The 18,689-nt window shown below is 48.2% G+C and overlaps 3 protein-coding genes across 3 annotated transcripts; all 3 read left to right on the top strand.

Annotated features, from left to right (window-relative positions):
* Positions 1 to 310: 310 nt before the first annotated feature.
* LOC140265168 (olfactory receptor 14J1-like) lies at positions 311 to 1,276 on the top strand. The gene has a single exon (XM_072361054.1). It carries the CDS (start codon positions 311 to 313, stop codon positions 1,274 to 1,276), a length of 966 nt encoding a protein of 321 aa, XP_072217155.1.
* Positions 1,277 to 6,071: 4,795 nt separating this feature from the next.
* Positions 6,072 to 7,073, top strand: LOC140265153 (olfactory receptor 14J1-like). The gene has a single exon (XM_072361038.1). The coding sequence runs from the start codon at positions 6,072 to 6,074 to the stop codon at positions 7,071 to 7,073; it is 1,002 nt and encodes a 333-aa protein (XP_072217139.1).
* Positions 7,074 to 14,713: 7,640 nt separating this feature from the next.
* On the top strand, positions 14,714 to 15,628 carry LOC140265166 (olfactory receptor 14J1-like). Its single transcript, XM_072361052.1, has one exon. It carries the CDS (start codon positions 14,714 to 14,716, stop codon positions 15,626 to 15,628), a length of 915 nt encoding a protein of 304 aa, XP_072217153.1.
* The last annotated feature ends 3,061 nt before the right edge of the window (positions 15,629 to 18,689 follow it).

Genomic DNA, 18,689 nt, shown 5'->3' with positions numbered 1-18,689 from the left:
GGAAACGGAGGCCGGGGTTGGGTGCTATAAGAGCATTTGGGGTTAAGACATCTGGCATGAAACATATGAAAAAATCCAGGGAAATGGAATAAGATCAGAAAATCAAAGGAAGTTTAAAGCTTCACAAGCTTCTTCTTCTTAAGTAAGGCTAAACTTCATGAAATGAAATGCAAGTACATGTGCTAAATGAACATTATAGTAAGAGAATCAACATAATTCATAGCACAGCAGAAGGAGTGTGTCTGAGAATGGTCTGGACTGGTCATTATCTTCTGCACTCTGAGCAGGACTCCAAGCCCAGGAACAGCAGATGCCCAACAGCAGCTCCATCAGCGAGTTCCTCCTGCTGCCGTTGGCAGACACGCGGCAGCTGCAGCTCCTGCACTTCTGGCTCTTGCTGGGCATCTACCTGGCTGCCCTCCTGGGCAACGGCCTCATCAGCACAGCCGTAGCCTGCGACCGCCGCCTGCACACCCCCATGTACTTCTTCCTGCTCAACCTGGCCCTCCTCGACCTGGGCTGCATCTCCACCACTCTCCCCAAAGCCATGGCCAATGCCCACTGGGACACCAGGGCCATCTCCTACGCAGGATGTGCTGCACAGCTCTTTTTCTTTCTCTTCTTCCTCTCAGCAGAATATTACCTTCTCACCGTCATGTCCTATGACCGCTACGTTGCCATCTGCAAGCCCCTGCACTACGGGACCCTGATGGACAGCAGAGCTTGTGCCACCATGGCAGCAGCTGCCTGGGGCGCTGGGGCTCTCTGTTCTGTGCTGCACACTGCCAGTACGTTTTCACTGCCTCTCTGCCAAGGCAATGTTGTCAACCAGTTTTTCTGTGAAATCCCCCAGATCCTCAAGCTCTCCTGTTCAGAATCAAATCTCAGGGAAGTTGTGTTCATCATTTTTAGTATCAGTTTAGCCTTTGGCTGCTTTGTTTTCATAGTTGTGTCCTATGTGCAGATCTTCATGGCCGTGCTGAGGATGCCCTCTGAGCAGGGACGGCACAAAGCCTTCTCCACGTGCCTCCCTCACCTGGCCGTGGTCTCCCTGTTTCTATGCACCTCCTTTTTTGCCTACCTGAAGCCCCCCTCTGTCTCCTCTCCATCCATGGACCTGATGGTGGCACTTCTGTACTCAGTTGTGACTCCAACAGTGAACCCCCTCGTCTACAGCATGAGGAACAGGGAAGTCAAGGATGCATTGAGGAAAGTGATGACCACATGCGTTTCAAAAGCTGTGAACTGCCCATCGCTTGGAATTCATGGCTTGTAATGCAGCTTTTTACTGAATAAAGATCACTTTTATTGTTTGTTTGTTTTGTGCCATTTTATCAATGTAATTTATTCTTCTTATTATTTTTTAAATACTGTAATGTTTTTCACTAAAACCTCAATATTGAAACCAGTTCTTATTTAGCTTGTACATTTGTAGTGTAGCCCAGACACACTGTACATAATGAGCCAGGCTCTCTGTTTACCTTAACAGAATAAAGAATATGCAGTGACTCCATCTGTCCTCCTTCTTGTGAGACATTTCTGAAGCTTTTGGGGTCAGATGTTCTCAGAAACCCACAATCCATCAGGAAGCACACAGCTGTTCATCAGAATGTACAGTAGCTTCAGCCTGCAACAGCTGATGGGCCATCCCTGGTCTTCTGGCTGGGGTCTGTGCTTTCAGGCTCACATCTGTCAGTGCCTTTGAGAGACCAGGAGCATCTGCTGGTTTGCATGTTGGTTGTCAGGTCCCCTCTTCCTTATTCCCTGTGAGACTCTGCACAGGACAAGTTCTTGGACATGGGTTATCATATCAGAAGTTCCCAAGTTTCCTTCAGGGCTTCTTCCATTTTGTACACAGAGGTGGTCGCTGCCTCCAAGATGGTCTGTGGTAGAGGAATCGTGCACAAAAGACTGATAAAATTTACCCATCACCTATAGGAGCCATTCTGCAGCATCAGCTGGTAGGAATGCCCCGAATGAGATGACTGACACGAGGAGGTCAGGAAAAAGAAACTCTTCCAGCTGGCTGCTCTCCGGGCAATTTCCAAACTAAATGTTCAAGTGTTCCTCTCAGAGATGATCCCCAGCAGCTCTTTTGTTTATGGCAATTTCCCCATGAAAGTTGTGACCATCTGGCTGTTCTGTCAGTTGAAGCACTTGGCGTATCATGTTTCCTTGTAGAATCCTTGAGTTGTTTGCAGTTCTAAGCCATTCATGAGCCAGCAGTGTGCCCTTGTAGCCAAAAAGGCCAATGGCATTCTGGGGTGCCTTAAAAAGAGCGTGTCCAGCAGGTCGAGGGAGGTGATCCTCCCCCTCTACTCTGCCCTGGTGAGGCCTCATCTGGAATACTGTGTCCAGTTCTGGGCTCCCCAGTACAAAAAAGACAGGGATCTCTTGGAAAGAGTCCAGCGGAGGGCCACAAAGATGGTGAAAGGCCTGGACCATCTCCCCTATGAGGAGAGACTTAGGGAACTGGGTCTGTTTAGCCTTGAGAAAAGAAGGCTGAGAGGGGACTTGATCCAGGTTTATAAATACCTGAAGTGTGGGAGCCATAGTGGCGAGGCTGGTCTCTTTTCAGTAGTGCGTGGGGACAGGACTAGGGGAAATGGGCTGAAACTTCAGCATAGGAAGTTCCGCACGAATGTGCGCAAGAACTTCTTTACAGTGAGGGTGACGGAGCACTGGAACAGGCTGCCCAGGGAGGTGGTGGAGTCTCCTTCTCTGGAGATATTCAAGACCCGCCTGGACGCCTACCTGTGCGACGTGGTGTAGGGAGCCTGCTTTGGCAGGGGGGTTGGGCTCGATGATCTCTAGAGGTCCCTTCCAACCCCTACAATTCTGTGATTCTGTGATTCTGTGATGCTGTGTGGAGAAAGGACAAGGGGAAATGGCCGGAAACTGGAGCATAGGAAGTTCTGCATGAATGTGTGCAAGAACTTCTTTACGGTGAGGGTGATGGAGCACTGGAACAGGCTGCCCAATGAGGTTGTGTAGTTTCCTTGTCTGGAGATATTCAAGACCCACCTGGACGCCTACCTGTGTGCCTACTTGGTGTTCCCCAGAGGTCAGTGCAGGTGCCTTTCCTCTTCAGTTTCTTTATTATTGACCTGGAACAGGGCATTGAGTGAACCCTAAGTAAGATTGCAAATAACACCAAATTGGCTGGGAGTGTGGATCTGCCTGGAGTTAGCAAGGCCCTACAGAGGGATCTGGACAGGCTGGAGAGCTGGGCTGAAGCCAATGGGATGAAGTTCACCAAGACCAAAAACAGCGTCCTTCAATTTGGGACGTGGAATGGACTTCCCAGGGGTGTGGTGGATTCACGGACCCTGGAGGTGTTCAAGGAATGAATGGATGTTGTGTTGAAGAACATGGATTAGTGGGAGCTATTGGTGATAGGTGAACAGCTGGACTGGATGATCTTGTAGGTCTTTGCCAACCTTGGTGATTCTATGATTCTATCCTATTGTGTCCTTGTCTGTGTGCCCTTTTAGTTTCAGCAAACACTCTCTGGGAGGACTCACCACATGTCTGGAATTAGTCAGTGACCACTAGAAATCTGGTGTTAAATTCAACAGATTTGAATGTACTGTCATGATGCTGTTGTCTTTCAGGAGCTGTTTGCCATGAGGATCCAGGGACATCTCAGGGGAGACAAGTGGGAAGGATAAAAATGATATCCTCTGCTACTGAGCTGGGCTGGGCTCCTGAGACACAGGAAAGTCATAAAAGTGTGTGGTGCTGCAGAGACAGCTGTTCCCAGGAGCAGCTTTGTGCACAGCACAGCCTGCAGGTGACAGAAGGAGAGGAGAGAAAGGGAGAGAGCTTACAGGATGTGTGAGGTGTGAGCAGCCTTCTGAGCTCGCTGCAGGAACATTGCTGACAGACCATGACAAGGTAAGTCTCACTTCAGGCCATGCAGCTGCTGTTCATAGAGGGTTAACTATAAATGGGACATCCCATAGCAGATCTGGCTTCAGACACTGCATGTTTCCTTACTGTGGAAAAAGACATCTGCTCCAGCTGATGGCTTCCGTGCTGCAGCATCAGAGCACAGCCCTGAGGGCTGCAGGCGGGTGCCCAGGGCTGTCCTGCAGAGCAGGGTCCCTGCTGTGCCCCAGGGGCTGTGTGCCGGCTATGGGACTCTGCCGCCTGCCAGGCTCAGCAGTCAGCCTGCCCGGGGAGCTGCCCAGGGTGCTGCGGGGAGACGTGTGGGGGAAGGAGCCCCCCGGCAGGGCTTGTGCTGCCACAGCTGCTGCCTGGGGCAGGGGATCACAGCTCCACTGCAGAACTGAATGTTTGTAAGGGTTCTTGGCAAATGGACAGTCAAGGCAGGGATTTTCCATGTCTTGTTCTTAGGGAAGGAAAGAGGATTTGAGGCAGAAATTTAAAAGGTGGTGTAAACTTTGAAAGCAGCTCTGAGACTTCCCAGTATTTCTTCAGTCCTTTGGTTGTTTTCTGAACAGTCACACAAAACATAGTTTCAGCCTCTCCTTCATCAAAGGATAAAATCAGTTCCAGCCCTCGTGGTTTTCTGCAGAATTTAATAGATCACCTATCCTGCAAACAGCCTTACTTCTCTAAGAGAAGTTGAAGTGCATAGAGGCTGGGGCTGGGCTGTTGAAGAGAAGTTGGAGTAAAGAGAAAAATATCCAGGAGGCTGGGATATGATTCGGAATTGAGAAGAAATAAAGAGCTGCCTAATCGTGTACTCCCTAAGGGATAGTGAATCTCATGAAATTAAATTCAAGTTCTGGAGCTAAATAGACATTCTACAAAGGGAAAAGAAATATTTTGCAGTACAGCAAAAAGCAGAAATGAGGAGAATTATAGTACAGCTGAAGGAGTCTCTCTGAGAATGTTTTGAACTTGTCATCATCTTCTGTTCTCTAAGCAGGACTCCAAGCCCAACAATTGCAAATGCCCAACAGCAGCTCCATCAGCGAGTTCCTCCTGCTGCCGTTGGCAGACACGCGGCAGCTGCAGCTCCTGCACTTCTGGCTCTTGCTGGGCATCTACCTGGCTGCCCTCCTGGGCAACAGCCTCATCAGCACAGCCGTAGCAGATGCTATTCATAGAGGGTTAACTTAATCAGGGACATGCCATAGCAGATCTGGCTGCAGGCACTGCATGTTTCTTTACTGTGGAAAAAGCCTTCTGCACCATCTGAGGGTTTCCGTGCTGCAGCATCATAGCACAGCCCTGAGGGCTGTGTGTCCTAGCACAGCTGCAGGCTGTGCATATGGGGCTGTAGGCGGGTGCCCAGGGCTGTCGTGCAGAGCAGGGTCCCTGCTGTGCCCCAGGGGCTGTGTGCTGGCTATGGGACTCTGCTGCCTGCCAGGCTCAGCACTCAGCCTGCCCGGGGAGCTGCCCAGGGTGCTGCGGGGAGATGTGTGGCGGGAAGGAGTCCCCCGGCAGGGCTTGTGCTGCCACAGCTGCTGCCTGGGGCAGGGGATCACAGCTCCACTGCACAGCAGGATGTTTGTGAGGGTGCTTTGCAAGAGGAGAGCCAAGGCAGGGATTTCCCATTTCTTGTTCTCAGTGAAAGCAGAAATGATTGGAGGCAGAAATCTAAAAGGGGCTGTCAAATATGAACACAGCTCTGAGACTCTCAAATATTTCTTCAGTCCATCGGTTGTTTTGTGAACAGTCACACAGAATGCACAGAATGTGCTTTCAGCCTCTCCTTCCTAAAAGATAAAAGTTCTCATTGTTTTCTGCAGACATTAATAGTTCACTTATCCCACAAACAGGCTGATTTCTCTAAGACAAAGTGAAGCGCACAGAGGCTCGGGCTGGGGTCTCAAAGAGCAGCAGGAATAAAGAGGAAAATTTCCAGGAAGCTGGGTGTATGATTAGGAAATGAGAAGAAATAAACAGCTCCCTAATCTTCTTCTGTTCTTTTAGGGTTGGTGTAGCTCATGAAAATAAATACAAGTTCTGGAGTTAAATGAACATTTTCCAGAAGGAAGAGAGAATTTTCATAATAAATCAGATGTGTCTCTGAGAAGGGTCTGGACTTGTCATTATCTTCTGCACTCTGAGCAGGACTCCAAGCCCAGGAACAGCAGATGCCCAACAGCAGCTCCATCAGCGAGTTCCTCCTGCTGCCGTTGGCAGACACGCGGCAGCTGCAGCTCCTGCACTTCTGGCTCTTGCTGGGCATCTACCTGGCTGCCCTCCTGGGCAACGGCCTCATCAGCACAGCCGTAGCCTGCGACCAGCGCCTGCACACCCCCATGTACTTGTTTCTCCTCAACCTGGCCCTCCTCGACCTGGGCTGCATCTCCACCACTCTCCCCAAAGCCATGGCCAACGCCCTCTGGGACACCAGAGCCATCTCCTACGCAGGATGTGCTGCACAGCTCTTTTTCTTTCTCTTCTTCCTCTCAGCAGAGTATTCCCTTCTCACCATCATGTCCTATGACCGCTACGTTGCCATCTGCAAGCCCCTGCACTACGGGACCTTGATGGACAGCAGAGCTTGTGCCACCATGGCAGCAGCTGCCTGGGGCAGTGGGGTTCTCAATTCCCTGCTGCACACTGCCAGTACGTTTTCACTGCCTCTCTGCCAAGGCAATGTTGTCAACCAGTTTTTCTGTGAAATACCCCAGATCCTCAAGCTCTCTTGCTCAGAATCAAATCTCAGGGAAGCTGTGTTTCTCATTTTTACTTTCAGTTTAGCCTTTGGGTGCTTTGTTTTCATGGTTGTGTCCTATGTGCAGATCTTCCTTGCTGTGCTGAGGATGCCCTCTGAGCAGGGAAGACAGAAAGCCTTCTCCACATGCCTCCCTCACCTGGCCGTGCTCACCCTGCTTGTCATCTCTGGCTTTTTTGCCTACCTGAAACCCCCCTCTGTCTCCTTCCCATCCATGGACCTGATGGTGGCACTTCTGTACTCGGTACTGCCTCCAACACTGAACCCTATTATATATAGCATGAGGAACAGGAAGGTCAAGGATGCAGTGAGGAAAGTGATTACTAAATGTGTTTCAAAAGCTGTGAACTGCCCATCTTTTAGAATTCATATAATGCAATCCAGCTTTTTTCTAAATCAAGCTCTCTTTTGTTGACTGTTCTGTTCATTTTATATGTGTAATTCATTATTATTCTTTATATATATATACTGTAATGTTTTTCACTAAAATATCATTAGTCAAATCAATTCCTACTCAGTTTGTACCTTTCTAGTGTAGCCCATACACACTGTACATAATGAACCAGTCTCTCTGTGAAGCTTAACAGAATAAAGAGCATGCAGTGACTCTGTCTGTCCTTCCTTTGGAGCTGACAGGGTCGGATGTTCTCAGAAACTCACAGTCCAGAAGGAAGCACACGGCTGTTCATCAGAATGTACAGTGACTTCAGCCTGCAACAGCTGATGGGCCATCCCTGGGCTTCTGGCTGGGGTCTGTGCTTTCAGGCTCACATCTGCCAGGGCCTCTGAGAGGCCAGCAGTAGCAACAGGTTTGCACGTTGGTTGTCAGGTACCTCTTACTCATTTCATTTCATAGTTGTGTCCTATGTGCAGATCTTCCTTGCTGTGCTGAGGATGCCCTCTGAGCAGGGACGGCTCAAAGCCTTCTCCATGTGCCTCCTTCACCTGGCCGTGCTCTCCCTGCTTGTCATCGCTGCCTTTTTTGCCTACCTGAATCTCCCCTCCATTTCCTCCCCACTCCTGGATCTGACTGTGGCAATTCTGTGCTCAGTGGTTCCTCCAACACTGAACCCTATTATATACAACATGAGGAACAGGGAAATCAAGTGTGCTCTCAGCAAGGTGTTGCAATACGCATTATTTCAGCTTCAATAAAGTGCACATCTTCCTCACAAGATTCCCAGTGATGGTTCTTTATGTTTTAATCATTTTTGATTGTTTGATTGTGTGTGATATAGCAACCTGCAAAAAAATGTTATTGAACTTATAATTTATTTCACTTCTTTCCTACCTACTTTCCATTTTCTCACTCCAAGAGCCCATGTAATCATCGAAACAGATTCTCCAAATACATTAAAAGATACCTAAAAGGCTTTCAAAAAAGACTTTTCCTTTTCTCTTCTCTCTTCCTCCCTTGTCTGGGTCTGGGGGAGGTACAGCCACAGACAGCAGCACAACGTGCTCTTTTCATTCCTGCTCTCTTCACACTGCCACAGTGCTCTAAATTAATCTGAACTCTGAAGGCCTGAAGGTCTTGTGTGTCTCACAACAGTCCTGTTGTCTGTACAGCAGCACTCCGGAGCTGCAGTCAGTAGCCGGCAATAAAAACGGCTGTGTCAGAGCTGGTCTCCTTGCTGGCACTGCCACGACAAGAGGGCCCCTTCAGAGCAGGGCCAGAGAACTGGAAGCCTCTTCCAAAGCTGGTGTATGGAATGTACCTTAAAAGCTGCTCACTGAGAAGACTTCGAGATCTTCTGGTTCTCTTCACTAAGTGATAATGATAGTTTCACGAGTCACAAGGAAATCTTAAAGGTCTCAAGGCAGTGCTGTAGTTTAGAATTTGTTGTGTTAAAGCTATTTACTAAGATAGACAAAAAAAAAGGTAAAAAAAAAGCATTTTGATTATATAGATCTATATCTGTTTATATACACATGCAAACATACAATATATTTTCACATATATATGACATTTGCAGTTGCAAAAAGATATGCATAGATACTAATTCATATGCATATCTGTTTTCAAGTCAGGACCTGCTACAGGGGTTTTAATAGCCATAGGGTTCACTGTAGGAGATGAAGCAACTGTTGGGCTGTTCCAGGACTTAGAGCAACTGCAGAGCTCATTGCCAGAGCTGGAATCACCACAGGACCTGTCACTGAAGTTGGAGCAGCCACTGGGCTCATCGGAGGGCCTGGAGTGACCACAGGGCTGTACCTCCTGGCATAGTGCATCTTCCTTGGGAAGAATTTGATTCATTTTCTTATCACAATGTTTGGAACAGCTGTGGGGAATTGAATACCCTTTCAACCCCAGGGTTTTACATCTGGAGATGAGACACCTGCACTGACTTCCTCGGCTGAATGATGGCCCTGCAAAGGGGAATTCAGATGGTCCCTGTCCTTGTCTGCATGTCTTTTTTATTAAGGGTCAGGAGAAGAGCTTTCCAGATGAGGCATTTCCACTTCTGCTAGGCAAATACGATCTGTTAGGACAACTGATACAGTAAAAGAGTTAATCTCAAAGTCAAAAGTTAGTTACGTGGGCCCATAAACAAGTAGGATGTGTAATTAACATAAAGGAAGAACATCCTGCATAATAAAGGGAGCATTGCCCAAGAAGCTGTCCTGTCCAGGACCAGGCAACTTCTATCAAACATGACAGGTAAAAAGGACAGAGCGAGGAAGACTTTGAGCCTTCGCGTGAAAGACATCTGACTTCATCCCTACGACCACTGGAGGGAGTCCCCCCACTACAAACTGCATGCGCCGGAGGGAGAGGCAGTATGTAAAAGAGTCACTGGAAACAATGAATAAGTAGTTGGGTTCCAGGAAATTTATTGAATATGTATGAGCTTGGCTTTGAAATATGTAATGCTTCTGCTTGCTGGTGCAAGACAGATGGAGTGATCCCCCTTTGCACCCGACACCCAATAAATGCATTCCTGTTTTATAACTTCACACTGGGTCATAGAGTTTATTCCTGAAGTCAATTTGGCGGCCCAGATGGGACCAGCTCTATTTGGTGGCAGGACCAGCTGAGAGGGGAGACACTTCTGGCTCACCCTGAGGTTTCTCTGGAGGACTCCCTTCCTCACCTCATCACTGCAGGGACAGACAAGGACCATCCATATGTGGACCAGGTATGTGAAGGGTAAGGGGAGCCCATAAGTCCAGAGGAGACATCCTACACAGTGTACTGCCATCTGTGCTGTCCCTAGGGATGTGAGCTCACAGCTTAGTTTACCGGCTGGGGTAGGAAGACTCCTAGGGGGAGTTCCTATGAACGGGACCTGTAAATCATATGCATGGAAACAAGAGCAAGTACTCTCTCCCAGGTGGTCGGCAATAGGACGGACCTAAGTTGGTCTCTCCTACGGGTATGGGATATAGTGGATATCCTGTCAAATGGTAGCCTGGGTTCTCCTTGCTGTAATCGTGGGGCTTATAGTTTGTATGGCCATTATTATCATCTGCTGCAAGTGTTTGGTACCGTGTGTCAAGCTGACTCTGGGAAAAAACCTTAAAGTTTGCAACTGGTCATCCAGGGTATGAGCATTACTAAGATTCCAGCTAGAATCACGGTGAAGGAGTTGACAACAGAGTCCATCAGACTTCTGGGGAATGGAGCAAATTCCAGTAATCTCCCTGGGACAGATCAGCCAGGTAGTTGGGAGGTATCAACTTAAAACTGAACAGGACTCATGAGTATTTCACACATTGACAATGCTTAACACATTCTCATTGTTTTCTGTCTTTATCTTCAGCTCTTTTCTTCATTTCGAATGACATTAATGAACATCTTTCACACTTACAGCTTTAAAAAAAATAGAGGAAAAGAAAGAGAAAAAGAAAAAGGAAGAGAAGAAAAAGAAAAAGTGAAAGAAAAAGAATAGATAGGAAGGGATAGATAGAATCACAGTGAAGGAACTGAAAAAACATTCCAAAAGACCTGGGGGAGATGGAGCAAATTTAAGTAATCCCCATGAAAGTCAGAAATCAGTCAGACAGTTGGGAATCACAGAATCACAGAATTGTAGGGGTTGGAAGGGATCTCTAGAGATCATCGAGTCCAACCCCCCTGCCAAAGCAGGCTCCCTACACCACGTTGCACAGGTAGGCGTCCAGGCGGGTCTTGAATATCTCCAGAGAAGGAGACTCCACCACCTCCCTGGACAGCCTGTTCCAGTGCTCCGTCACCCTCACTGTAAAGAAGTTCTTGCGCACATTCATTTGGAACTTCCTATGCTGAAGTTTCAGCCCATTTCCCCTAGTCCTGTCCCCACGCACTACTGAAAACAGACCAGCCTCGCCACTATGGCTCTCACACTTCAGGTATTTATAAACCTGGATCAAGTCCCCTCTCAGCCTTCTTTTCTCAAGGCTAAACAGACCCAGTTCCCTAAGTCTCTCCTCATAGGGGAGATGCTCCAGGCCCTTCACCATCTTTGTGGCCCTCCGCTGGACTCTTTCCAAGAGATCCCTGTCTTTTTTGTACTGGGGAGCCCAGAACTGGACGCAGTATTCCAGATGAGGCCTCACCAGGGCAGAATACAGGGGGAGGATGACCTGTCTTGACCTGCTGGCCACGCTCTTTTTCGTGCACCCCAGAATGCCATTGGCCTTTTTGGCTACAAGGGCACACTGCTGGCTCATGGCCAACCTGTCATCCACCAGGACTCCCAGGTCCCTCTCGGCAGAGCTCCTCTCCAGCAGCTCATCCCCCAACCTGTCCCAGTGCATGCAATTACTCTCCCCTAGGTGCAAGACTCTACACATGCTTTTGTTAGACCTCATCGGGTTTCTTACTGCCCAGCTCTACAGCCTGTCCAGGTCTCGCTGAATGGCAGCACAGCCTTCAGGCGTGTCAGCCAATCCTCCCAACTTTGTATCATCAGCAAACTTGCTGAGGGTGGTCACTATCCCCTCGTCAAAGTCACTGATGAAGATGTTGAACAAGACCGGACCCAGCGCGGATCCCTGGGGAACACCACTACTTACAGGTCTCAGACCGGACTCTGTACCACCAGTGACAGCCCTCTGTGCTCTGCCAGTCAGCCAGTTCTCAACCCACCTCACTGTCCACTTATCTATCCCACACTGCCATGGAATGTCATGGGAGACAGTATCAAATGCCTTTCTGAAATCAAGGTAGACTACATCCACCGCTCTCCCCCCATCCACCCTGACAGTGACAATGTCATAGAAGGCTACCAAGTTGGTTGAGCATTATCTCCCCTTGGTGAACCCATGCTGACTACTCCTGATAACCTCCTTTTCTTCCAGTTGCCTGGAGATGGCATCCAGCACAAGCTTTTCCGTCACCTTTCCAGGGACAGAGGTGAGGCTGACTGGCCTGTAATTACCTGCATCTTCCTTCTTGCCGTTATTGAAGACTGGAGTGACACTGGCTATCCTCCAGTCTGCAGGCACCTCCCCCATTCTCCAAGACCTCTCAAAGATGATAGAGAGTGGTTCAGCAATCACCTCTGCCAGCTCCCTCCTTCCCTGTGGATGCACCCCTTTGGGTCACATGGCTTTGTGAACATCGGTGTGGCCTAGGCACTCACAGACCACCTGTTCCCTGACTAAAGGCAAGTCTTCCATTCCCCAGACTATCTCAGTAAGCTCCAGGGTTTAGGATTCCTGAGGGTGAGCTTTCTTACTGAAGACAGATGCAAAGAACTCCTTCAGTATCTCTACCTTCTCAGCATCCCTGGTTACCAGAGCACCCCCCTCACATAGTACGGGACCGGCATTCTCCCTAGTCTTCCCTTTTCCTGCTAGCATACTTTACAAAGCCTTTATCGCTACAGCCAGATTCAATCCCAGGTGTTTTTTACCCTTCAAACAGGGGCAACTCCTTGTGCACATCTGCTCTATGCCAAGAGGAGTCCCATCTCCCATGCGTCTGTGGGGAAATGAATCTCATTTCAACCCCAGGCTTTTACATCTGAAGATGAGAAACCTGCACTGACTGCCTCAGCTGAATGATGACCCTGAAAGGAGAAGTCAGAGGGTCCCTGTCCTTGTCTGCATGTCTTTTTTATTAAGAGCCAGGAGCAGAGATCTTCAGATGAGGCATTTGCACTTCTGCTAGGCAAATACGATCTGTTAGGACAAAATGGCATAGTAAAAGAGTTAATCTCAAAGTCAAAAGTTAGGTATTTGGGCCCATAAACAAGTGGGATGTGCGGTTAAGACAAGGGAAGAACATCCTGCACACTAAAGGGAACATGTCTCAAGAACTAGGCCAGAATTGGACTACTTCTATCAAGCACGACAATGTAAATAGGTCAGAGCAAGGAAGACTTCAAGCCTTCGCGAAGAAGATATCTGTCTTCATCCCCTAGACCACTGGAGGGAGACCCCCACTATAAAGTGCACCAGAGTGAGGGGCAGTATGTAAATGAGTTACTGGAAACAACAAATATGTAGATGAGTTCCACGAAATTTGTTGGATATGTATCGGCTTGGCTTTCAAATATGTAACACTTCTGCTTTCTGGTGTGCAAGGTAGGTGTGATCCCACTTGCACCCGGTGCCTAATAAACGTATTCCTACTTTATAACCTAACTCTATCTTAGAGAGTTTGATTCCGCAATCCAAAGCCATACTACTGGTATCTGTCTGTCCACTTGTGAAAAAGTCATCAGACATTCAAGTGTATTTTGCAGAGATGAGCCTGCTATCTATCAGGAGCTTTCAGCCCTGGAGCCCCAGGGAAATCTCCAAGGGAAGCAGGGAGGAAGAGAAACTCAAATCCTCGGGTGTGCTGAGCTGGGCTGGGCTCCTGGGACACAGGGAGCTCATACAAGTGGGCAGAGCTGCAGAGAGACAGCTGTGCCCAGGAACAGCTCTTGTGCACAGCACAGCCTGCAGGTGACAGAATGAGAGGAGAGAAACTGGAGAGAGCTTCCATAATGTGTGAGGTGTGAGCGGGCTGTGAGCTCACTGCAGGAGCATTGCACACAGATCACAACATGGTAAGTCTCACTGCAGACCATGAGCTGCTTTTCATAGAGGGTTATCTATACTGGGACATTTTCTAGCAGATCTGGCTGCAGGCACTGCATGTTTCTTTTATTTGGAAAAAGACTTCTGCTCCAGCTGAGGGCTTCCGTGCTGCAGCATCAGAGCACAGCCCTGAGTGCTGTGTGTCCCAGCACGGCTGCAGGCTGTGCATATGGGGCTGCAGGCGGGTGCCCAGGGCTGTCCTGCAGAGCAGGGTCCCTGCTGTGCCCCAGGGGCTGTGTGCCGGCTATGGGACTCTGCCGCCTGCCAGGCTCAGCACTCAGCCTGCCCGGGGATCTGCCCAGGGTGCTGCGGGGAGACGTGGTGGGGGAAGGAGCCCCCTGGCAGGGCTTGTGCTGCCACAGCTGCTGCCTGGGGCAGGGGATCACAGCTCCACTGCGCAGCTGAATGTTTGTGAGGGTACTTTGCAAGAGGAGGGTAAAGGAAGGGATTTTCCATTTCCTGTTCTGAGGGAAGGCAGGAATGACTGGTGGCAGAAATCTAAAGGCTTTGAACACAACTCTGAGACTCCCAAATATTTCTTCAATCCTTCGTTTTGTTTGTTTGCTTGTTTTTTTGTTTTTCATTATTTTTGTTTTGTTTTGGTTTTTTTGAACAGTCACACAGAATGTGCTTTCAGCCTCACCTTCCTAAAAGGATACAACCAGTTTAACTTATCGTCCTTTTCTGCAGACATTTATAGTCCGCATGTCCTGCAAAGAGTCTGATTTCTCTAAGTCAGTTTGAAGTGCACCGAGGCTGGGGCTGGGATCTCAAAGAGCAGCTGGAATAAAGAGGAAAATATCCAGGAGGCTGGAATGTGATTAGGAAATGAGAAGAAATTAAGAGCTCCCCAGTCTTCTACTCCTTCAGGTATGGTGAATCTCATGAAAAATAAATTCAAATTCTGGACTTAAATGAACATTTTCCAAAGGCAAAGGAGAACTTTTATAGTATATGAGAAGGATTATCACTGAGAATGGTTTGGACTTGTCATTATCTTCTGCACTCTGAGCAGGACTCCAAGCCCAGGAACAGCAGATGCCCAACAGCAGCTCCATCAGCGAGTTCCTCCTGCTGCCGTTGGCAGACACGCGGCAGCTGCAGCTCCTGCACTTCTGGCTCTTGCTGGGCATCTACCTGGCTGCCCTCCTGGGCAACGGCCTCATCAGCACAGCCGTAGCCTGCGACCGCCGCCTGCACACCCCCATGTACTTCTTCCTGCTCAACCTGGCCCTCCTCGACCTGGGCTGCATCTCCACCACTCTCCCCAAAGCCATGGCCAACGCCCTCTGGGACACCAGGGCCATCTCCTACGCAGGATGTGCTGCACAGATCTTTTTCTTTGTCTTCTTCCTCGCAGCAGAGTTTTCCCTTCTCACCATCATGTCCTATGACCGCTACGTTGCCATCTGCAAGCCCCTGCACTACGGGACCTTAATGGACAGCAGAGCTTGTGCCACCATGGCAGCAGCTGCCTGGGGTGCTGGGGTACTCAATTCCCTGCTGCACACTGCCAGTACGTTTTCACTGCCTCTCTGCCAAGGCAATGTTGTCCACCAGTTTTTCTGTGAAATTCCCCAAATCCTCATGCTCTCCTGCTCTGGCTACTACCTCAGGGAACTTGTGGTTATCATTTTTAATGCCAGTTTAGGCTTTGGCTGCTTTGTTTTCATAGTGGTGTCTTATGTGCAGATCTTCATGGCCGTGCTGAGGATGCCTTCTGAGCAGGGACAGCACAAAGCCTTCTCCACATGCCTCCCTCACCTGGCCGTGGTCTCCCTATTTCTCAGCACTGCCTTTTTTGCCTACCTGAAGCCCCCCTCCATTTCCTCCCCGCTCCTGGATCTGACAGTGGCACTTCTGTACGCAGTGGTTCCTCCAACACTGAACCCTATAATCTACAGCATGAGAAACAGGGAGATCAAGCACGCTCTCAGCAAGGTGTTGCAATAAGCACTATTCTAGCTACAATAAAGTGCTCATCTTCCTCACATGATACCCAGTGATGGTTCATTATGTTTTATGCATCTTTGATTGTTTGATTGTGTGTGATATTGCAACCCGCAAAGAAAATGTTATCGAACATATAAATAAAAAAAAATATTTCACTTCTTCCCTTCCTTCTTTTCATTTTCTCACTCCAAGAGCTCACGTAAACAACTAACCAGATTCTTTAAATAGGTTATAAGATTCCTAAAAAGCTTTCAAAATAGACTGTTCCTTAGCTCTTCCCTCTTCCTGCTTTGTCTGGGTGTGGGGGAGATACATCCACAGACAGCATCACAACGTGCTTTTTTCATTCCTACTCTATTTACACTGCCACAGTGCTCTTACTGAGTCCTCTCATTTGTGCAGGCCTGAAGGTCTTGTGTGTCTCACAACAGTCCTGTTGTCTCTACAGCAGCACTCCGGGGCTGCAGTCAGTAGGCGGCAATATGAACGGCTGTGTCAGAGCTGGTCTCCTTGCTGGCACTGCCATAACAAGAGGGCCCCTTCAGAGCAGGACCAGAGAACTGGAGGCCTCTTCCAAAGCTGGTGTAAGGAATGTACCTCAGGAGCTGCTCCCTGAGAAGACTTTGAGATCTTCTGGTTCTCTTCACTAAGTGATAATAATAGTTTCATGAGTAACAGAGAGATCTTAAAGGTCTCAAGGCAATGCTGTGGTTTAGAATTTGTTGTGTTAAAGCTATTTACTAAGATAGAAAAAAAAAAAAAGCGCATTTTGATTATATAGATCTATATCTGTATATATACACATGCAAACATACAATATATTTTCACATATATATGACATTTGCAGTTGCAAAAAGATATGCATAGATACTAATTCATATGCATATCTGTTTTCAAGTCAGGACCTGCTGCAGGGGTTTTAACAGCCATAGGGTTCACTGTAGGAGATGAAGCAACTGTTGGGCTGTTGCAGGATTTAGAGCAACTGCAGAGCTCATTGCCAGAGCTGGAATCACCACAGGATTTGTCACTGAAGTTGGAGCAGCCTCTGGGCTCATCGGAGGGCCTGGAGTGACCACAGAGCTGTACCTCCTGTACCTCCTATCTTCCTTGGTAAGAATTTGATTCATTTTCTTATCACAATGTTTGGAACAGCTGTGGGGAACTGAATCCCCTTTCAACCCCAGGGTTTTACATCTGGAGATGAGACGCCTGCACTGACTGCCTCAGCTGAATGATGACCCTGCAAAGGGGAATTCAGATGGTCCCTGTCCTTGTCTGCATGTCTTTTTTATTAAGGTCCAGGAGCAGAGCTTTCCAGATTAGACATTTGCAATTCTGCTAGGCAAACACGATCTGTTAGGGCGAAATGATGCAGTAAAACAGTTAATCTCAAAGTCAAAAGTTAGGACATGGGCGCATAAACAAGTAGGATGTGTAGTTAACATAAAGGAAGAAAATCCTGCATACTAAAGAGAACATTGCCCAAGAAGCTGTCAGTCTACTTCTATTAAACATGACAGGACAAAAAGGACAGAGCGAGGAAGACTTTGAGCCTTCGCGAGAAAGACGTCTGACTTCATCCCCAAAACCACTGGAGGGAGACCCCCCACTACAAACTGTGCATGTGCCAGAGGGAGAGGCAGTATGTAAAAGAGTTACTGGAAACAGTGAATAAGTAGTTGGGCTCCAGGAAATTTATTGAATATGTATGAGCTTGGCTTTGAAATATGTAATGCTTCTGCTTGCTAGTTTGCAAACAGATGCAGTGATCCCCCTTTGCACCTGGCACCGAATAAATGCATTCCCGCTTTACAACTTAACACTAGTTTATAGAGTTTGATTCCTCAAGTCAATTTGGCAGCCCAGACGGGACCAGCTCTATTCAGCAGCAGGACTAGCTGAGAGGGGGGACACATTTGGCGCACCCTGAGATTTCTCTGAAGGACTCCCTTCCTCACCTGATCACTGCAGGGACAGACAAGGACCATCCATAGGCAGACCAGATACGTGTATGGCAAGGGGAGCCCATAAGTCCTGAGGAGAAATCCTACACAGGGTTCAGCCATCCATGCTGCCCCTAGGGAGGTGAGCTCATGGCTTAGGTTGCCAACTGGGGTAACAAGACTCTTTGGGAGAATACCTGTTAAAGGGACATGTAAGTCATAGGCATGGAAACAAGAGCATGTGCTCTCCCCCAGTAGGCTGGCAATAGGACGGACCTAGGCTGGCCTCTCCTATGGGTATGGGATATAGTGGATATCCTGTCAAATGGTAACCTGGGTTCTCCTTGCTGTAATGATGAGGCTTGTAGATTGTGTGGCCAGTATTATCATCTGCTGTAAGTGTTTGGAACCGTGAGTCAATCTGTCTCTGGGAAAAACCTTAAAGGTTGCAACTGGTCAACCAGGGTACGAGCGTTATTAAGATTCCAGCTAGAAAACATTGTCAGCATTGTGTACTATGAATAAGCCATGGATTTTGATCTAAGTGTCAGAGTGACTGTGGTGTGAGTGAGACACAGCATAGCTGTGGGACAATTGCCGAGTCCCGATCTGAGTTTCCTCCCTCCTGCGAGGGAAATGGCCAGAGATGGACGAAGTGAAAGACTCTGTGTTGTCTGTCCACTCGTATGTACTTTCTGCTTGTATGTAAGAAGACGGGAGTTTGTACTCTATAGATTAGGAAGAGGGTCCAGAGGAGCTGCGTACGTTCCACCCGACAAATGAGTGTCAACCCATTTATGTAATCTATGTACTGCTTGTGAAGAACTGTGTGAGGGAGGTGGGTCAATCAGTGCTGCTTCTGTAGCGAAGTGTTTATAACTGAACGATAGGGATTGTTAAGGGAAAGTTATACGGTATTAAGGGTGTTTATGGGAACCGAAGAACTGTATTGTTTGACAAACTTTTTGATGGTAAAAAAAAGTGTAATTGTTAATGGTATGTGGAAGTGTAAATGAGGATACAAGTAGTGGAAAAGTGTACAGAGGAGAAAGAGTTTAAGAAAAAGTGGGTTTGTCTGCACTGACATGAGAGCAACCCTCCTCACCATTCCCCTG

This window comes from Excalfactoria chinensis, unplaced genomic scaffold (assembly GCF_039878825.1).
Source record: "Excalfactoria chinensis isolate bCotChi1 unplaced genomic scaffold, bCotChi1.hap2 Scaffold_68, whole genome shotgun sequence".
In the NCBI taxonomy this organism is placed as follows: Eukaryota; Metazoa; Chordata; class Aves; order Galliformes; family Phasianidae; genus Excalfactoria; species Excalfactoria chinensis.
Note: the sequence above shows the minus strand (reverse complement) of the source record. Positions and strands in the feature narration are given on the sequence as shown.

Coding starts and splice junctions, on each gene's coding strand:
- LOC140265166 (XM_072361052.1), top strand. CDS start 14,714: ATGCCCAACAGCAGCTCCATCAGCGAGTTCCTCCTGCTGCCGTTGGCA.
- LOC140265168 (XM_072361054.1), top strand. CDS start 311: ATGCCCAACAGCAGCTCCATCAGCGAGTTCCTCCTGCTGCCGTTGGCA.
- LOC140265153 (XM_072361038.1), top strand. CDS start 6,072: ATGCCCAACAGCAGCTCCATCAGCGAGTTCCTCCTGCTGCCGTTGGCA.